This window comes from Choloepus didactylus, chromosome 14 (assembly GCF_015220235.1).
Source record: "Choloepus didactylus isolate mChoDid1 chromosome 14, mChoDid1.pri, whole genome shotgun sequence".
NCBI lineage: Eukaryota > Metazoa > Chordata > Mammalia > Pilosa > Megalonychidae > Choloepus > Choloepus didactylus.
This window is the reverse complement of record NC_051320.1, coordinates 98,606,790-98,622,307: the sequence shown is the minus strand read 5'-3', so window position 1 is coordinate 98,622,307 and position 15,518 is coordinate 98,606,790. Positions and strand designations below refer to the sequence as shown.

General features: G+C 45.1%; 1 protein-coding gene across 1 annotated transcript in view; it reads right to left on the bottom strand.

Annotated features, from left to right (window-relative positions):
• IQANK1 (IQ motif and ankyrin repeat containing 1) overlaps positions 1-15,518 on the bottom strand; it is a 46,159-nt gene that overhangs the window by 343 nt on the left and 30,298 nt on the right. Inside the window, 7 exon segments of the mRNA XM_037802633.1 lie at positions 3-54; positions 134-296; positions 344-412; positions 467-575; positions 839-931; positions 1,101-1,155; positions 1,236-1,374. Of these exon segments, the coding sequence (XP_037658561.1) occupies positions 3-54; positions 134-296; positions 344-412; positions 467-575; positions 839-931; positions 1,101-1,155; positions 1,236-1,374 (680 nt within the window).

Genomic DNA, 15,518 nt, shown 5'->3' with positions numbered 1-15,518 from the left:
ACCGCAGGGAACGTGTCCACCTCGCGCAGGTCGATCACCAGCGGCTCCCCGTACCTGCGGGGGCGGCGGGGCGGGGCCGGCGAGGGGCGGGGCGGGCATGGGGCGCGGCTGCCCGGCCCCGCCCGCGCGTCACCTGAGCGCCCCGAGCAGAGCCAGCCGCAGCTCCTCCGGCCGCAGGTGCTCTGCGTTCACCGTGTCCACGTAGTTGGTGTCCTGGTAGCGTAGGAAAGTGGCCGCCTGGCCGGAAGGGTCGATGACAAGAGGCCAGCTGGGGGCGGCTGCCAGGTCACCACCGACTGCCCGAGCCCCGGGCTCCCCGCTCGCCCGGCCCCGGGGCACTGACCGGCCACGTCCTTCATCAGCACGTCGTGCAGCTCGGTCACCTGGCACCTGAGCCCGGGCGCCTCCTCCTCTGTGGGGACGTCAGGGTGGGGCCGCCGGAGGGCCCGGGCCCGGCCCCGCCCACCCTCCGGGGTCTGCTCCCGCAGCTCCAGCCGGGCCATGGCCAGCGTCTCCTCGGCTCTCTGGGCTTCCTGCCGCGGCCGGTCCACTTGGGCCTCTGCGTCCCTGATGGCCTGGGGGAGGGGGCCACGCTGACCACCGCCGGCTCTGCCCCCGCGCCCTTCATACCCCCGCCCCCGCCCGGATCACGGGCTTCCCGCCCCCACCCTAAAGAGGCCGCCTGTGGAAGGTGACGCCCAAGTTGGGAGGAGAAGACAGACCAGGGACCCCAGACCCGGAAGGGGGAAGCCCTGGGCTGATGCGGAGCAAGAAGAGGTATCCAGAAAGAGGACACGCCAGTCGGTTCCGAGCTAAAGAGTTGGGCGACGGCCCCCACCTGCAAGGTGAGCTCCGTGTTGCCCATGTGCTCCCGCTCGCTCTTGTCCTGTTCTGTGATCCTCCTGTTGAGCTCGCAGTAGGCCTGCTGCAGCTGGGGCGCCGGGGATGGCAGGCACTGGCCAGGCTGGCCTCTCCTCTCCCGGGGGTCGCTCTTCCCGCGGGCCACCCCCCCACCTGGCCCCACCCTCAGCTCCTCCCTCTGGCTCCACCTCACCTGGGTCCTTCCCGGCCCCTCCCCACCGGCCCCTCCCCCAGCTCACCTCCTTGTGACAGTGCTGCTGCTGCTTCTCCAGCTGTTGCACCCTGAGGTTCATGCTGGGGGAAGGGCAGGGAGTGGAGGTGGGTCAGCGGCCTTGGCATGGCGCCCCCACCACCCTGCTTCCCACCCTCCGCACCTCTTGACCTCAGCCTCTTTGTGCTGCTGGGCTTCCTGGGCCCGGCGATGCCGCTCACCCTCCATGTTCTGCAGCATGGCCTCGGTGAGGCTCAGGTCCCAGGACTGCAGCACACTGACCACCGCGTCCAGAGAGGCACCTGAGGAGGGGCGACAGTGACGGTGTTTCACCCAGCCAAGGAGGTGTGGTCCCTCACCCCATTTTAGAGTAAAGGGCATAGAAGGGTTATGGGTCCCAGAAGTGTGGACAAGTGCCAGGGGCCTGCAGGACCCCTGCCCAGGGCCAAGCAGGCACCAGCTCCCGTGGCATGGCTGCCAGGGGCTTCCCTCCCCACTCACAGCTGGGCTCCCTGCTCCAGCCCACTGCCCTGGGGCTCAGGCTTGCACCCTCAGAGCAGAGACGTCCAGAGCTGGGCATGCCCTCCCAGGGCCTGCAGCACCACTTCAAACCATCTCAGCTCCTGAAATCAGTGGGTTGGTTCCAGACCGCTAGTGCCCTGCGCTGCATGGCAGAAGTGCCTTGGAGAAGGAAGATAATATTTTCCTAGGCTTCAAACAATTTCTATAAATCAAAGATATGGCACACAACAAAAAAGCATGGGAAAAGACAGGGTAATATAAATGAGAGCCACATAAAAGAAACAGCTCCCCAAGGGATCCAGGTACTGCAGTTATCAGCTATAGACTTTAAAATAACTATATTTACTATGTTCAAAGAGATAATAGACCAGATTGAGAATTTTGCAAACAAACAAACAAACAAAAAAAGATGGAATATACTTTAAAAAGAACCAAGTGGAAATTCTGGAAGTGAAAAATAAAATAACCAAAATTAAGAACAAAATACATGGATTTAACAACAAATTAGATATAGCTGAAGAGGAAATCAGTGAACTGGAAGATGTTTGCACAGCTGGTGTCCATTCGAGATTAACACAAAGAGACAAAGGGATGGAAAATATAGACTAGAAGGTAAAAGATTTCAAGGCTTCAAATATCTCCATCCCTCCAGGACAGGGTGGGGTTACACTTCCTGTGGTTGGGTAAAGCCAAATAGCTAGTTCTAGCCAGTGAGTTTGAGTTGTAAGAAGTAAAGTGTGCAAGACCCTGCAGAGCTCTCTGCCTTCTCAGTAGTCAAGAAGGTGGTCCCCTGTCAGCCCGGCTCCTGGAGAGACTACACTGAGCAGGAGCCCCCTGTTAACCGGCAACAGACATGTAGCAGAAGCAATAAATCAACTCATTTTAAGCCATTGAGGTTTGGAGAGTGTGTCTTTCCACAGCATTTCTTTGCCTATCCTGATACATACATAAAAGAAACTGTAGCAGAAGCAACTCAAGTGCCCATGGTCCAGTAAACGGATAAACAAAACGTGGTATATACATACAATGGAAATTATTCAGCAGTAAGAAGGAATGAGGTCCTGAAACACACGACAACATGGATGAACCCTGAAGACATGTTGAGTGAAATCAGACAGACACAAAAGGGCAAATATTGTATGATCTCACTGATATAAGGTAATTAAAATAAGCCAATTCATAGAGTCAGAAACTAGAATACAGGTTACCAGGGGCTAGGGTGGGGGTAGGGAATGGGGAGTTAATTCCTTGATTGTATAGTTTCTATTTGGGGTGATGGAAGAGCTTGGTAAATGATGACGGTGGCATAACATTGTGAATGTAACTAACAGCACTGAAATAGATATTCGAATATGGTTAAAACGAAATTGGGGTTGTATATATATTACTAGAATAAAAATTTTTTAAAATCCATAGTTCTGTACAACACAACAGTGAACCCTAAGCTGAACCACAAACTATAGTTAATAGTAAATTAGTAAAACACCCTCCATGAATTGTAACAAGCGTACGGCACAAATGCAGGGTGCTTGTAACAGGGCAGTCTTTGGGAACTCTGTATTTCATGCATGATTTTTCTGTAAACTGACAACTTCTCTAAATAAAACAAAAAGGAGCCTTTAGTGAGAAGGACTAGCATGTACATCTTTGGAGAGAGAGAAATAAGGGCAGAAACAAGGAAAAGGTAATGAATGGGGAGTTTCCAAAACTCCCTTGTGTAAACTCCCTTGTATAAGAAGGTGGAAGGACCTTCTCTGGCTGGCGCAGGACTTCTTATAGTGATATACTGGAATCTGGACCCTGGTGTGATGTAGGATGGACAAACAGACCTATGGGGTAGAATACAGATCCCAGGCTGGAGCCCCATGTACATGGAGACCAGGATGACAGTCACCAGGGGCATCAGAGGGCAATGGGGACAACTATATACCCATATAAAAATAAACCTCATAAACAGGCAAAAATAAAACAAAAATAAATTTGGATGGATGGATATACATGTGAAAGTCATACAAGATTGTGTGAGAAAATAGCTTTAAGTCCTTGGGGTATAAAGACTTCTTAAACTGATACCAAAAGCAACATCCATAAGGGGAAGTTTGATAGAATTTACTATAATAAAACAGAAATTTATCTATCAAAAGACACTTCATTAAGAAAGTGAAAAGACAAGACAGGGAGAGGCTATCTGCCATATATGTCATCTACAAAGGGCTTGTCTAGAATATATAAAGGCCTGCTACAAGTCAGTAAGGGAAAAAAATCAGACAACCCAAGAGAAAAGTGGTCACTAAACTTGAATGGGCAGTTCATAAAAGAAGACATTTAAATGGCCAATACAAATAACACAAAATTTTCACCTTCATTAGTTACTGAGAAGAGGCAAATTACAACTACAATGGGATCCTACTACACATGGGGTCTGCTTTTAAAAAACACAGACAATAAGAGTGTTATGAGAATGTGGGAATGGGGCTGCCACATACTGCTGGTATTCATTCATTCATTTGCTGCTTTCAGTATTTTTACTTTGTGCTTAGTTTTCTGACATTTGATTATGATGTGGCACAGGAGTCCTTGGGTGTAAACTGGTGTTCGCACAGCTTCTTAATCTGTAGGTGTTCCAGTTTGCTAAAGCTGCCGTTATGCAAAATACCAGAAATGGATTGGCTTTTATAAAGGGGTTTTCTTTGGTTACAAATTTACAGTCCTAAGGCCATAAAAGTGTCCAAACTAAGGTATCAACAAAAGGGTATCTTCACTGAAGAATGGTCAGTGGTGTCCAGAACACCTCTGTCAGCTGTCAGGGAAGGCACGTGGCTGGCGTCCACTGGTCTTTTTGGCTGGCCCGCCCTCCCTCTTTTTTTAAATTCACTTTTACTGAGATATAGTCACATGTCATACAATCATCCATGGTGTTCAATCGTGTTCACAGTACCAACATATGGTTGTGCATTCATCACCCCAATTTTTGAACATTTTCCTTACACCAGAAAGAATAAAAATAAGAATAAAAAATAAAAGTGAAAAAGAACAACCTAAATCATTCCACCACCACCCCCAACCCACCCTATTTTTCATTTAATTTTTGTCCCCATTTTTCTACTCATCCATCCATACACTGGATAAAGGGAGTGTTAGCCACAAGGTTTTCACAATCACACTGTCACCCCTTGTAAGCTACATTGTTATACAATCATCTTCAAGAATCAAGGCTACCGGGTTGCAGTTTGACAGTTTGAGTTATTTACTTTTAGCTATTCCAATGCATTAAAACCTAAAAAGACTTATCTATAGAGTGCATAAGAATGCCCTCCAGAGTGACCTCTTGACTCCATTTGAAATCTCTCAGCCACTGAAACTTTATTTTGTTTCATTTTGCTTCCCCCTTTTGGTCAAGATGTTCTCAATCCCACGATGCTGGGTCCAGACTCATCCCCAGGAGTCATATCCTGCCTTGCCAGGGAGATTTACACCCCTGGGAGTCAGGTCCCATGTAGAGGGGGAGGGCAGTGAGATCACCTGCCAAGTTGGCTTAGTTAGAGAGAGAGAGAGAGAGAGAGAGAAAGAGAGAGAGAGAGAGCCACATCTGAGCAACAAAGAGGGATTCAGGGGGAGACTCTTAGGCACAATTATAAGTAGATTTAGCCTCTCTTTTGAGGGTCACACAGCACCTCAGCTTGTAAATCAACTTCATAATGTAGTTGTAGAAAATGATAACCTTTCTGATAAACAGAAATCAATCATAAAGAAGCTTCATAAGGGCAAGCCCCAAGATTGAGGGCTTGGCACATCAAATTGTCAGTTCATAATGTTTGTGAGAATATCAGCAATAACCCAGGTGGGGACGTCCAACACGTCTGCGTTTTCCCCCAGCTCCTTGGAGTCGGGGGGGGGGGGGCTGGCCCTCTCTCAGCTTCTCCAGGACAAACTCTGGGCTTCATCTCTTAGCTTAGCATCTCTAAACATACTTCTGTCTGCATCTCCAAGCATTTCTAAGTGTCAGCGTCTGTGTCAGCTCTTAGCCTCTCTCCAAAATGCCTCTCTCAGCTTTTCTTGGGGTGTTTTCTCCTCTCTGCTCTCTGTATGAGCTCTCTTTAAAGGGCTCCAGTGATCTAATTAAGACCCACCCTGAATGAGCAGGGCCACACCTTCATGAAAATAATATAACCAAAAGGTCATATCTCCATGACCTTTTGATTATATATCAATCTAAAAATTTTCCACCCTAATCAAGACTGATATATCTGCCCCCACAAGATTGCATTAAAGAACACGGATTTAAAAAAAAAAAAAGAATGTGGCTTTTTTGGGGACATAATATATCCAAACTGGCACATTCCACACCCTGGACCCCAAAAAGACATGTGCCTTCCAAATGCAAAAATACATTCATTCCATCACAATACAGGTAAGTACAAAGTCCTAACACTCCCTTCTGGCTGTGAAATTCGAAACAAGTTACCTGCTGCCAATATACAAAGGAGGGACAGTCATAGGATAAACATTCCCACTGCCATAGGGAGAAACTGGAAGGAAAACAGGGATCAAAGTTCTGAAACAGTTCCTAAAACCTGCAGGGCAAACTCCATTAGATTTCAAAGCCTGAGAGTCATTTATAGAATGATGTTTTTCCTTTGGGGCTTGAGAGAGCAGCAGTCCCACATTTTCCAAAGGCTTATGCTGCAACCCTTTTCTCTCCAAACCCTGGGGTGAGTGCTCCAATATATCCACACATTGGGGAGACCACCTTCGTCCCCCACCCTCCTCAAACATCAGGGTGCCACCCGGACTCTGCATTTCTGGGGCAAAGGCTCTCCACTCCAAACAGTGGAGTGGCAGCCAGGCTCTCCCCCAATCCCCAGGGAATGTGCTCCACCCTCTCTGGGGCCTGGGGTGGCAGCACTCTCCTGAGCATCGAGGCGGAAGGCCCATCCTTGACCTCTGGGGCAAACTCACCCTTTCCATGTACGTGCTCTGCTCTTGCCTGAGATTTCTTGACTCCAGACCTTGGCTTCCATGGTTCTGCCTTCTCTGAAGAAATTTTTCCTTCAATCTGTCCCTTTTCTGTCCCTTTTAGTCTAGAATGGCAGTGGTTCCATCTATTCAGATCTCACAAAAAAATTTATTGGCTTGGCATGCAGCAAATGGGTCAAGCCCATCAGATAATGGGATGTTCCAGAAATCCTTTCTGGATAATACCATCACCAATCCTGGCTTGTGCTGAAATGGCGGCTGGGTTCCAGGTTTTGTTAAATCCAAATGTGGGGCTATAGCCTCTGGGGTTTCATTTTCTGGAAGCCCAGAGTTTCCCAGACCATCAATTCCAGGTTTGTTTGCACCCAAGGGTTCAGTTCTCAGCTTATCTTTTTCCTCTTGTATTTTACTATAAGCCGTAAGGAGAAGCCAGGCTTCATTTTCCACGTTTAGTTTGGAGATCCCTTCAGCTACTTATCCCAGCTTGTCGCTTTCAAATTCTGCCCTCCATCCAACAACAGGACTCAATTTTTCCAAATTCTCTCCCACTTTAAAACAAGGATTGCCTTTCTTCCAGTTTGTAATGACACATTCAACATTTCTGTCTAAGGATTCATCGGAAGTATCTTTAGAGTCCATATTTCTACCAACAGTCTCTTTGAAACAATCTAGGCCTTTTCTATCAAGCTCCTCACAGTTCTTCCAGAATTTTATCCTTATCCATTTAAAAAGCTGTTCCAACATGTTGGAAGCACCCCACTTCTCTGGTACCAAAATCTGTTCTAGTTTGCTAATGCTGCCATTATGCAAAATACAGGAAATAGACTGGCTTTTATATAGAGGGTTTATTTGGTTACAAATTTATAGTCCTAAGGCCATAAAAGTGTCTAAACTAAGGCATCAACAAGAGGATACCTTTACTGAAGAATGGCCGATGGCATTCAAAACACCTCTGTCAGCTGGGAAGGCACGTGGCTGGTGTCTGCTCCAAGTTCTGGTTTCAAAATGGGTTTCCCCAGGATGTTCCTATCTAGGCTGCAGTTCCTCAAAAATGTCACGCTTAGTTGCTCTTGGGGCGTTTGTCCTCTCTTAGCTTCTCCAGAGCAAAAGTCTGCTTTCAAAGGCTGTCTCCAAAATGTCTCTGTAAACTGCAATTCCTCTCTCAGCTCCTGTGAATTTTTCAAAGTGTCCCTCTTGGCTCTAGCAAGCTCGCTCCTTCTGTCTGAGCTTATGTAGTGCTCCAGTAAACTAATCAAGGCCCATGCTGAATGGGAGGGGCCACACCTCCATGGAAACTATCCAATGAAAGATCTCACCCACAGTTGAGTGATCACATCTCCATGGAAACATCCAATCAAAAGTCTCCAACCCAATCAACACCAATATGTTTCCTGCCCACACAAGACTGCATCAAAAATAATGGCATTTTGGGGATATAATACATCCAAAGCAGCACAGTTGCCTTAAAATCTTTGTCAGATAATCCCATCGTCAGTGTTCTCTGAGTGTCGGTGTCCACTCATTGTCTTTTCTCACTTGCCTTCAGGTTTTGCTGGTTCTTGATCTGATGAGTGGTGTTTGTCTGCATCCTGGGCATTTTGAGCATTATCCTGTGAGGATCCAGAGCCTAGTTAGCATCTGTCTTCCAGCAGCCACCCTGGCTTGGCGCCATGTTCCAGTACAGGTGGGGTTGGGTGTGCCAAGTGGTCTTTAGTCTAGAGTTAAACTTTTCACTGCAGAGGTGATAACCCTGCAAAAACACTACTCAAGGCCCGGTGGCTATGAGGTTTCTGGGAGCTCTTCTGACCCAGTGTGAATTCCGAAGCTGTTCCCCTTCATCTTGGCCGACGGCTGTTATCTGCAGTCCTCAGAGGTTTCCCGCACACATGCACATACCAGGCTGTCCTAAGAGCCACGGTCCTCCTGGGGTGATGAGCTCCCGCTGGACTCGGCCTTCGCCTCCCTCAGCTCCAGCTCCTCAGCACAGGGAGAAGCCCTGGGCTCTCGTCCCTGCCCCAGGACCGGACACTCCCTTCGGTCAGCAAGCCACGGTAGTAGTGCACGTCATCCCTATGTCATCTTCAGGGATCCCCGAGTTTCACCGCCTGGTTTCAAGGCCCCAAAAACTGCTGTTTTCATTTATTTTGTCTGTCTTTTTAGTTGTTTCAGCAGGAGGGCAGATCTGGTGACTGTCTTTGCTGGAAATGAAAGTCCAATACCCATTGTGAAAAAATCATTTTATGTATTTTACAATGCCCTCCCTCCCCCTGCCACTCCCGTCCCCGCTGCCTCCGCACCCCCTTCTCCACACCACCGTTTGGCAGCCATTTTGACGTGGTTCTCTCTTTCTGTTTAACAGTGTTATTTTCTGTGAAGGTTGTTGTGACTCACTGAGGTGGTGTCACGACACAGACCGCCCTCCTCCTCCCCGTGCACCTCTCACATCTGCCGGCCTGCGTGTGGCATCACCCATCCGCGTCCCAGGCTGCGGGAACCTTCCCACACATGCCTGCCGGGTGATACGCTGGATAAACGTGGGTCTACTTTCCCTGGGCTCTGCCCGGCTGCCCGTCCACGCGAGGATTTCACAATTTCTTCTTCTCCACAAATACTCAGTATCATCCAACTTCGTAATTTTTGCCAATCCCATGAATGTTAAGTGATACATCAACGTTTTGATTCTGGTTTCTTGATTATCACAGACTGTGCCTTGGGCCTTCCAGAAGTCTCCTCATCTGTCAGTTGCTTGTTCATATTCTTTTCCCAATTTTCTGTCGGGTCTCCTCAAGTTTTCTTGTTCAGTTACAGAATCTCCTTGAATACCCTAGACATTAAGCTGCTATTGGTTTTAGAGATGCAAATCTTTTCAACACTGCAACGCCATCCAACATCCTTCTTTAATTGTGAGGCAATAGAATATGGGTTGTGCCTTTGGGGTTCTGAGAAGCTCCTTCCCAAGCTTGTATCACAAATATCTTATCTTTGTTTTCTACTGTTATCTCTGCAGTTTTACGTTTCATGTTGACCCCACTTCAACTTCCAGGTAGGTGGTGTTCTACTTTGCTAATGCTGCCGGAATGCAAAACACCAGAAATGGATTGGCTTTTATAAAGGGGTTTATTTGATTACATAGTTAGTCTTAAGGCCATAAAGTGTCCATGGTAACTCATCAACAATCGGGTACCTTCACTGAAGGATGGCCAATGGCATCTGGAAAACCTCTGTTAGCTGGGAAGGCATGTGGCTGGCATCTGCTCCAAGTTCTGGTTTCAAAACGGCTTTCTCCCAGGGCGTTCCTCTCTAGGCTGCAGCTCCTCTTCAAAATGTCACTCTCAGTTACTCCTGGGGTGTCCTCTCTCAGATTCTCCAGAGCAAGAGTCTGCTTTCAATGGCCATCTTCAAACTGTCTCCCATCTGCAGCTCCTCTCTCAGTTCCAGTGCATTCTTCAAAGTGTCTCTCTTGGCTGTAGCTCCTCTTCAAGATGTCACTCTCAGCTGCACTGAGTTCCTTCTGTTTGTCAGCTCATTTATATGGCTCCGGTGATTTAATTTAGACCACCCTGAATGGGCGGGGCCACACCTCCATGGAAATTATCCAATCAGAGTCATCACCTACAGTTGGGTGGGGCACATCTCCATGGAAACACTCCAAGAATTACAATCTAATCAACACTGACAGGTCTGCCCACACAAGATTACATCAAAGATAATGGCATTTTGGGGGACATAATACATTCAAACTGGCACAGGTGGTGTCAGGGGATAGCTGGCTTTGTTTTTCTCCAAGAAGTAGAGCTGTTTTCCTGCCATTTACTTAGCACAACATCCTCTCCTCATGGAAATCTGAATGGCACTTGCCCTAACGTCAGTCCTCGGTGAACCCGGGTTTGTCTCTGGCCTTCTCTTCAGTTGATCTATTGGTCTGTTCCAAAATCAACATCACACTGATTTTATTACAACTTAGATGTATGCCAACGTTAGGTACAGTGAATCCTCCCTTCATTTTAGCGGATAAAAGCAGAAATTCTGAAGCCCAACTCTCTGGATTCAAATCCCAGCCTTGCAGCTTACTGGCTGTGTGGTCAGGAGTCTTTGTATCTTATCAGTCCTTTGAAATTGTTGCTCCAGTCTTTACGCCCATTGTATATCCAGGTTTCGTAAATAATTCTTTCATGATTGAAAAGGAAAACACCGTGTGCTGAGGAGCCTGTATCATGCAGTTGCTGGGTGTCCATAAAGTCAAGTTTGTTCATCACATTGTTTAAATCTTCTACATCCTGGCTGTCGTTGTGTATGCTTGGTTTTGTTCATTACTGTGTCAGTTTGGATATATTATGTCCCTCCAAAGACATGTTTTAATCCAATCTTTTGGGATATTTGGATTAGGTTGTTTCCATGGAGATGTGACTCACCCAACTGTAGGTAAAACTTTTGCTTAGATTATTTCCATGGAGGTGGAAAGAGCTCCAGGCCCAGGTGCTTGCTGACACTGACACTTGGAGACACTTGGGGATGCAGACAGAAGGACATCAGCTAAGAGATGAAATCCAGAGTTTGCCCCAGGATAAGCTAAAACAGGAATACCAGGCACTTGGAAAGAAACAGCCAGGGAGAAAGAACCAAGAACACACTGCAGCAGAGAAAGACATTTTGGAGACAGCCATTGGAAGCAGACTGTTGCTGACACTTTGGAGACACTACCCCCGAGTTTGCTCCGGAAAAGCTAAGAGAGGACAAAAGGCCCCAAAAGCCACATTTTGGAGAATGCCATTTTGAAACACAACCTGGGAACAAAGGAAGAAGGCACCAGTCACCTCCCTTCCCAGCTGACAGACGTGTTCCAGGCGCCTCAGCCTTTCCTCAGTGAGGCTATCCTCTTGTTGATGCCTTGGTTTGGACACTTTTATGGCCTTAGGACTGTAACTTTGTAACCAAATAAACCCCCTTTATAAAAGCCAACTCATTTCTGGTATTTTGCATAATGGCAGCATTAGCAAACCCGAACGATTACTAAGAGAAGTGTTAAAATTGCCTGCTATGATTGTGGGGTCATTGATTCCGTCTACTTGTGATTGCTTTATAAGGTCACAGGTCTGTGGGTATATTCAAATTTAAGATTGTTATATAATTCTGGTGAATTAAACTTTTAGAACTATGAAGGGACCATATTTATCTCTAATAATGTTTCTTGTCTCAAAGTCCTTTCTGGCTGGTATTAGAACTACACAAGTTTTCTTGCATTGCATATCTTTCTCTATCCTTTTACTTTCAAACCAACTGTCTGTATCCTTATATTTTAGGTGTCTTTTATGAGTAGATTGTAATTGGGTATTTTAATCTAAAAATCTTTGTCTCTTACTGGACCATTGATTCCCTATGTGTAAAATAAGATGAGTAGTACATAGTACACACCTGCCATCTTATTTTTGCCATTTGTTCCACGTGTTTCCTTTTCTCCCCTCTCTGGCCTTCCTTTGGGTTGACTGAGATATTTCTATTCGGCACAGAATTCTAGGTTGGCAGTTACGTTATTTCAAAGGGTTGAGACTCTTCTGCTACTTTCTGACTGCCCTCGCTGCTGCTGAGGAGTCAGGTGCAATCCACCTGCTGCTCGTTTGAAGGGAACCTGTCCCGCTGGAAACAGCTGGGACCTTTAGTTCGATGTGGAAAAGAAGTGCTGAGAGTGCAGATCCTTGTCCTGTTCTTGATCTCAGGAGAAATAGTTATGAAATGTCCCCATTAAGTGTGATGTTGACTATAGACACTTTCTGGAGACACTTGGGGACTGAATCGAGTCCTCCACCAAAGGCACATTCGGGCCTCAGACCCATCGTGAACGGGGCCCAACTGAATCCGTCTGGGCCCTAATCTGGAACGTTGGGGGCCTTTATCAACAGAGTGACCTCAGGCGGAGAAGCCACGGGGAGCAGCTGGGAGTGGAAGTCAAGGAAATCTGGAGGAGAAAAGGGAAGATATCGCCATGCACGTTGCCAAGTGATGCAAAGATCAAGGAACCCCAGAGGTTGCGGGCAGCCGGAAGATACCGTCCCCAGGGGAAGGCGGCTTTCCAGCCCCGACACCGCGAGCCGATACGTTCCCATTGTTTAAGCTGACCTGTTGTGTGCTATTTGTTTTAGCAGCTGGAAAACAAACACAACATTCAAAATTAAAGATGTTTCCATCTATTCCTATTTGCTGAGAGTTTTTATCATGAAAGAGTGTTGAATTTTGTCAAAGCTCTTCCCATATATACTGAGATAATCATTTTTTTTTCTCCCTTATACTACTAACATTGTCAACTGCGTATATTGGCTTTTTGAATGTTAACTCAACCTTGCATTCCTGGAATAAACCCAAATTGATATGCTGTATAACCTTTTCAGATTGTTGCAACATTTTATTTCCTAACATTTTATTTAGTATTTTCCATCTGTGTTCATGAGAGATTGGCATGTGATTTTTTTCTTTATTATAACATCCTTAACGGGTTTGGGTATCAAGGTATACTATCCTGGTAAAATTAAATCAAAAGTGTTCTCTCTTTTGTCTGTTCTCTGTAAGATTTTGTATGAGATTGGTGTTCTTTCTTAACTGTTTGGTAGAATTCACCAGTGGGAAGGTTTTCAACACTAGATTCCATCTCTTTGATAGATAAAGGATCATTCATCATTTCTATTTGTTCTTGTGCAATTTTAATAAGTTTGTTTTTCTAGGAATTTTTTCATTCATCTCAATTTTCAAACCCATTATCATAAAGTTGCTCATAATATCCTCATTATAAATTCCTACATAATTTGTATTGATAAACTGTTTGCATACTTTTTAAGTTTAATTTTATTGAGATTGTTCACATACCATAAAATCATCCAAAGATCCAAAGTATACAATCAGTTGCCCACAGTACCATCACACAGCTGTGCATCCATCAACACAATTAATTTTTCTTGAAGTTTTAGAACATTTTCATTACTCCAGAAAAGAAATAAAGACAAAAAAGAAAACTCAAATCCTCCCATACCCCTAACCACCCCTCCTCCATTATTGGTTCATAGCATTGGTATAGTACATTTGTTACTGTTGATGAAAGAATGTTAAAATACCACTAACTATAGTACATAGTTTGCAATAGGTATACTTTGCCCTATATACCCCTCTATTATTAACTTCTAGTTATAGTATCATACATTTGTTCTAGCTCATGAAAGAGATTTCTAAATATTTGTACCGTTAATCACAGACATTGTCCACCACAGGATTCACTGTTTTATACATTCCCATCTTTTAACCTCCAACTTTCCTTCTGGTGACATATGTGACTCTGAGCTTACCCTTTCCACCGCCTTCACACACCATTCAGCACTGTTAGTTATTCTCACAACATGCTACCATCACCCGTGTCCATTTCCAAACATTTAAGTTCACACTAGTTGAACATTCTGCTGATAATAAGTGGTATAGTGCCCTCAAGGTTTCTTCATCAACCTGTTTTTTTTAAGACAGTTTTGTTCACCACCATACATTCCATCCTGAGTAAACAATCGATCGTTCCCTGTATAATCACGTATTTATGCATTTACCACCATCACCACTATTTATATAAGGACATCTCCATTTCTTCCACAAAGAAGGAGGAAGAGTCAAAAAAGGTAGAGAGCCAAAAAAAAAAAAAGGAAAAGAAAGAAGAAAATTGACAACTAAAAAGCAACAAAAGGAAAGATAGAATTATAATAGAATAAAAGAGACAGACAACATCACCAATGCCAAGAGTCCCCCCCTTATGTCCCCCTCTTATAGGCATTTCGCTTTATATTGACTTTGTTACATTAAAGGAAACATAATACAATGTTTCTGTTAACTATAGTCTCTAGTTTGCATTGGTTGTATTTTTTCCCCAATACCACCCCATTTTTAGCACCTTGCAAGGTTGACGTTCATTTGTTCTCCCTCATATAAAAACATATTTGTATGTTTTACCATGAGTGTTGAGTACCCCAGGTTTCACTGAGTTACACAGTCCCAGTCTTTATCTTTCCTCTTTCGTTCTGGTGTCCCACATGCTACTAACCTTCCTCTTTCAACCATACTCACAGTCATCTTTGTTCAGTGTACTTACATTGCTTTGCTACTACCTCCCAAAATTGTGTTCCAAACCTCTCACTTCTGTCTCTTCCTGTCTGTAGTGCTTCCTTTAGTGTTTCCTGTAGAGCAGGTATCTTGTTCACAGACTCTCATTGTGACAGTTTTGCTGGACAGAGGATTCCTGGTTGGCAGTTTTTCTCTTTCGTATCTTAAATATATCACACCACTTCCTTCTTGCCTGCATGGTTTCTGTTGAGAAATCCACACATAGTCTTATAAATCTTCCTTTGTATGTAATGGATTACTTTTCTCTTGCTGTTTTCAGGAGCAACATCTTTGTCTTTGATGTTTGATAATCTGATTATTAAGTGTCTTGGTGTAGGCCTATTCAGATCTATTCTGTTTATGGTACACTGTACTTCTTGGATCCATAATTTTATGTCTTTCATAAGAGATGGGAAATTTTCATTGATTATTTCCTCTATTATTGCTTCTTCCCCTTTTCCCTACTCTTCTCCTTCTGGGACATCCATGACACGTACATTAATGCGCTTCATGTTGTCTTTCAATTCCCTGAGATATTGCTCATATTTTTCCATTCTTTTCCCTATCTGTTCTTATGTGTGTAGAATTTCAGGTGTCTTGTTCACCAGTTCCTGAGTGTTTTCTTCTGCCTCTTGAGACCTGCTGTTGTATGTCTCCATTGTCTTTTTCATCTTTTGTGTTGTACCTTTCATTTCCATAGATTCTGCCAGTTGTTTTCTCAAACTTTCAATTTCTACCTTATGTTCACCCAGTGTTTTCTTTATATCCTTCCTCTCTTTTGCCACATCTTCCCTGAACTTGTTGATTTGGTTTTTGAGTTGAT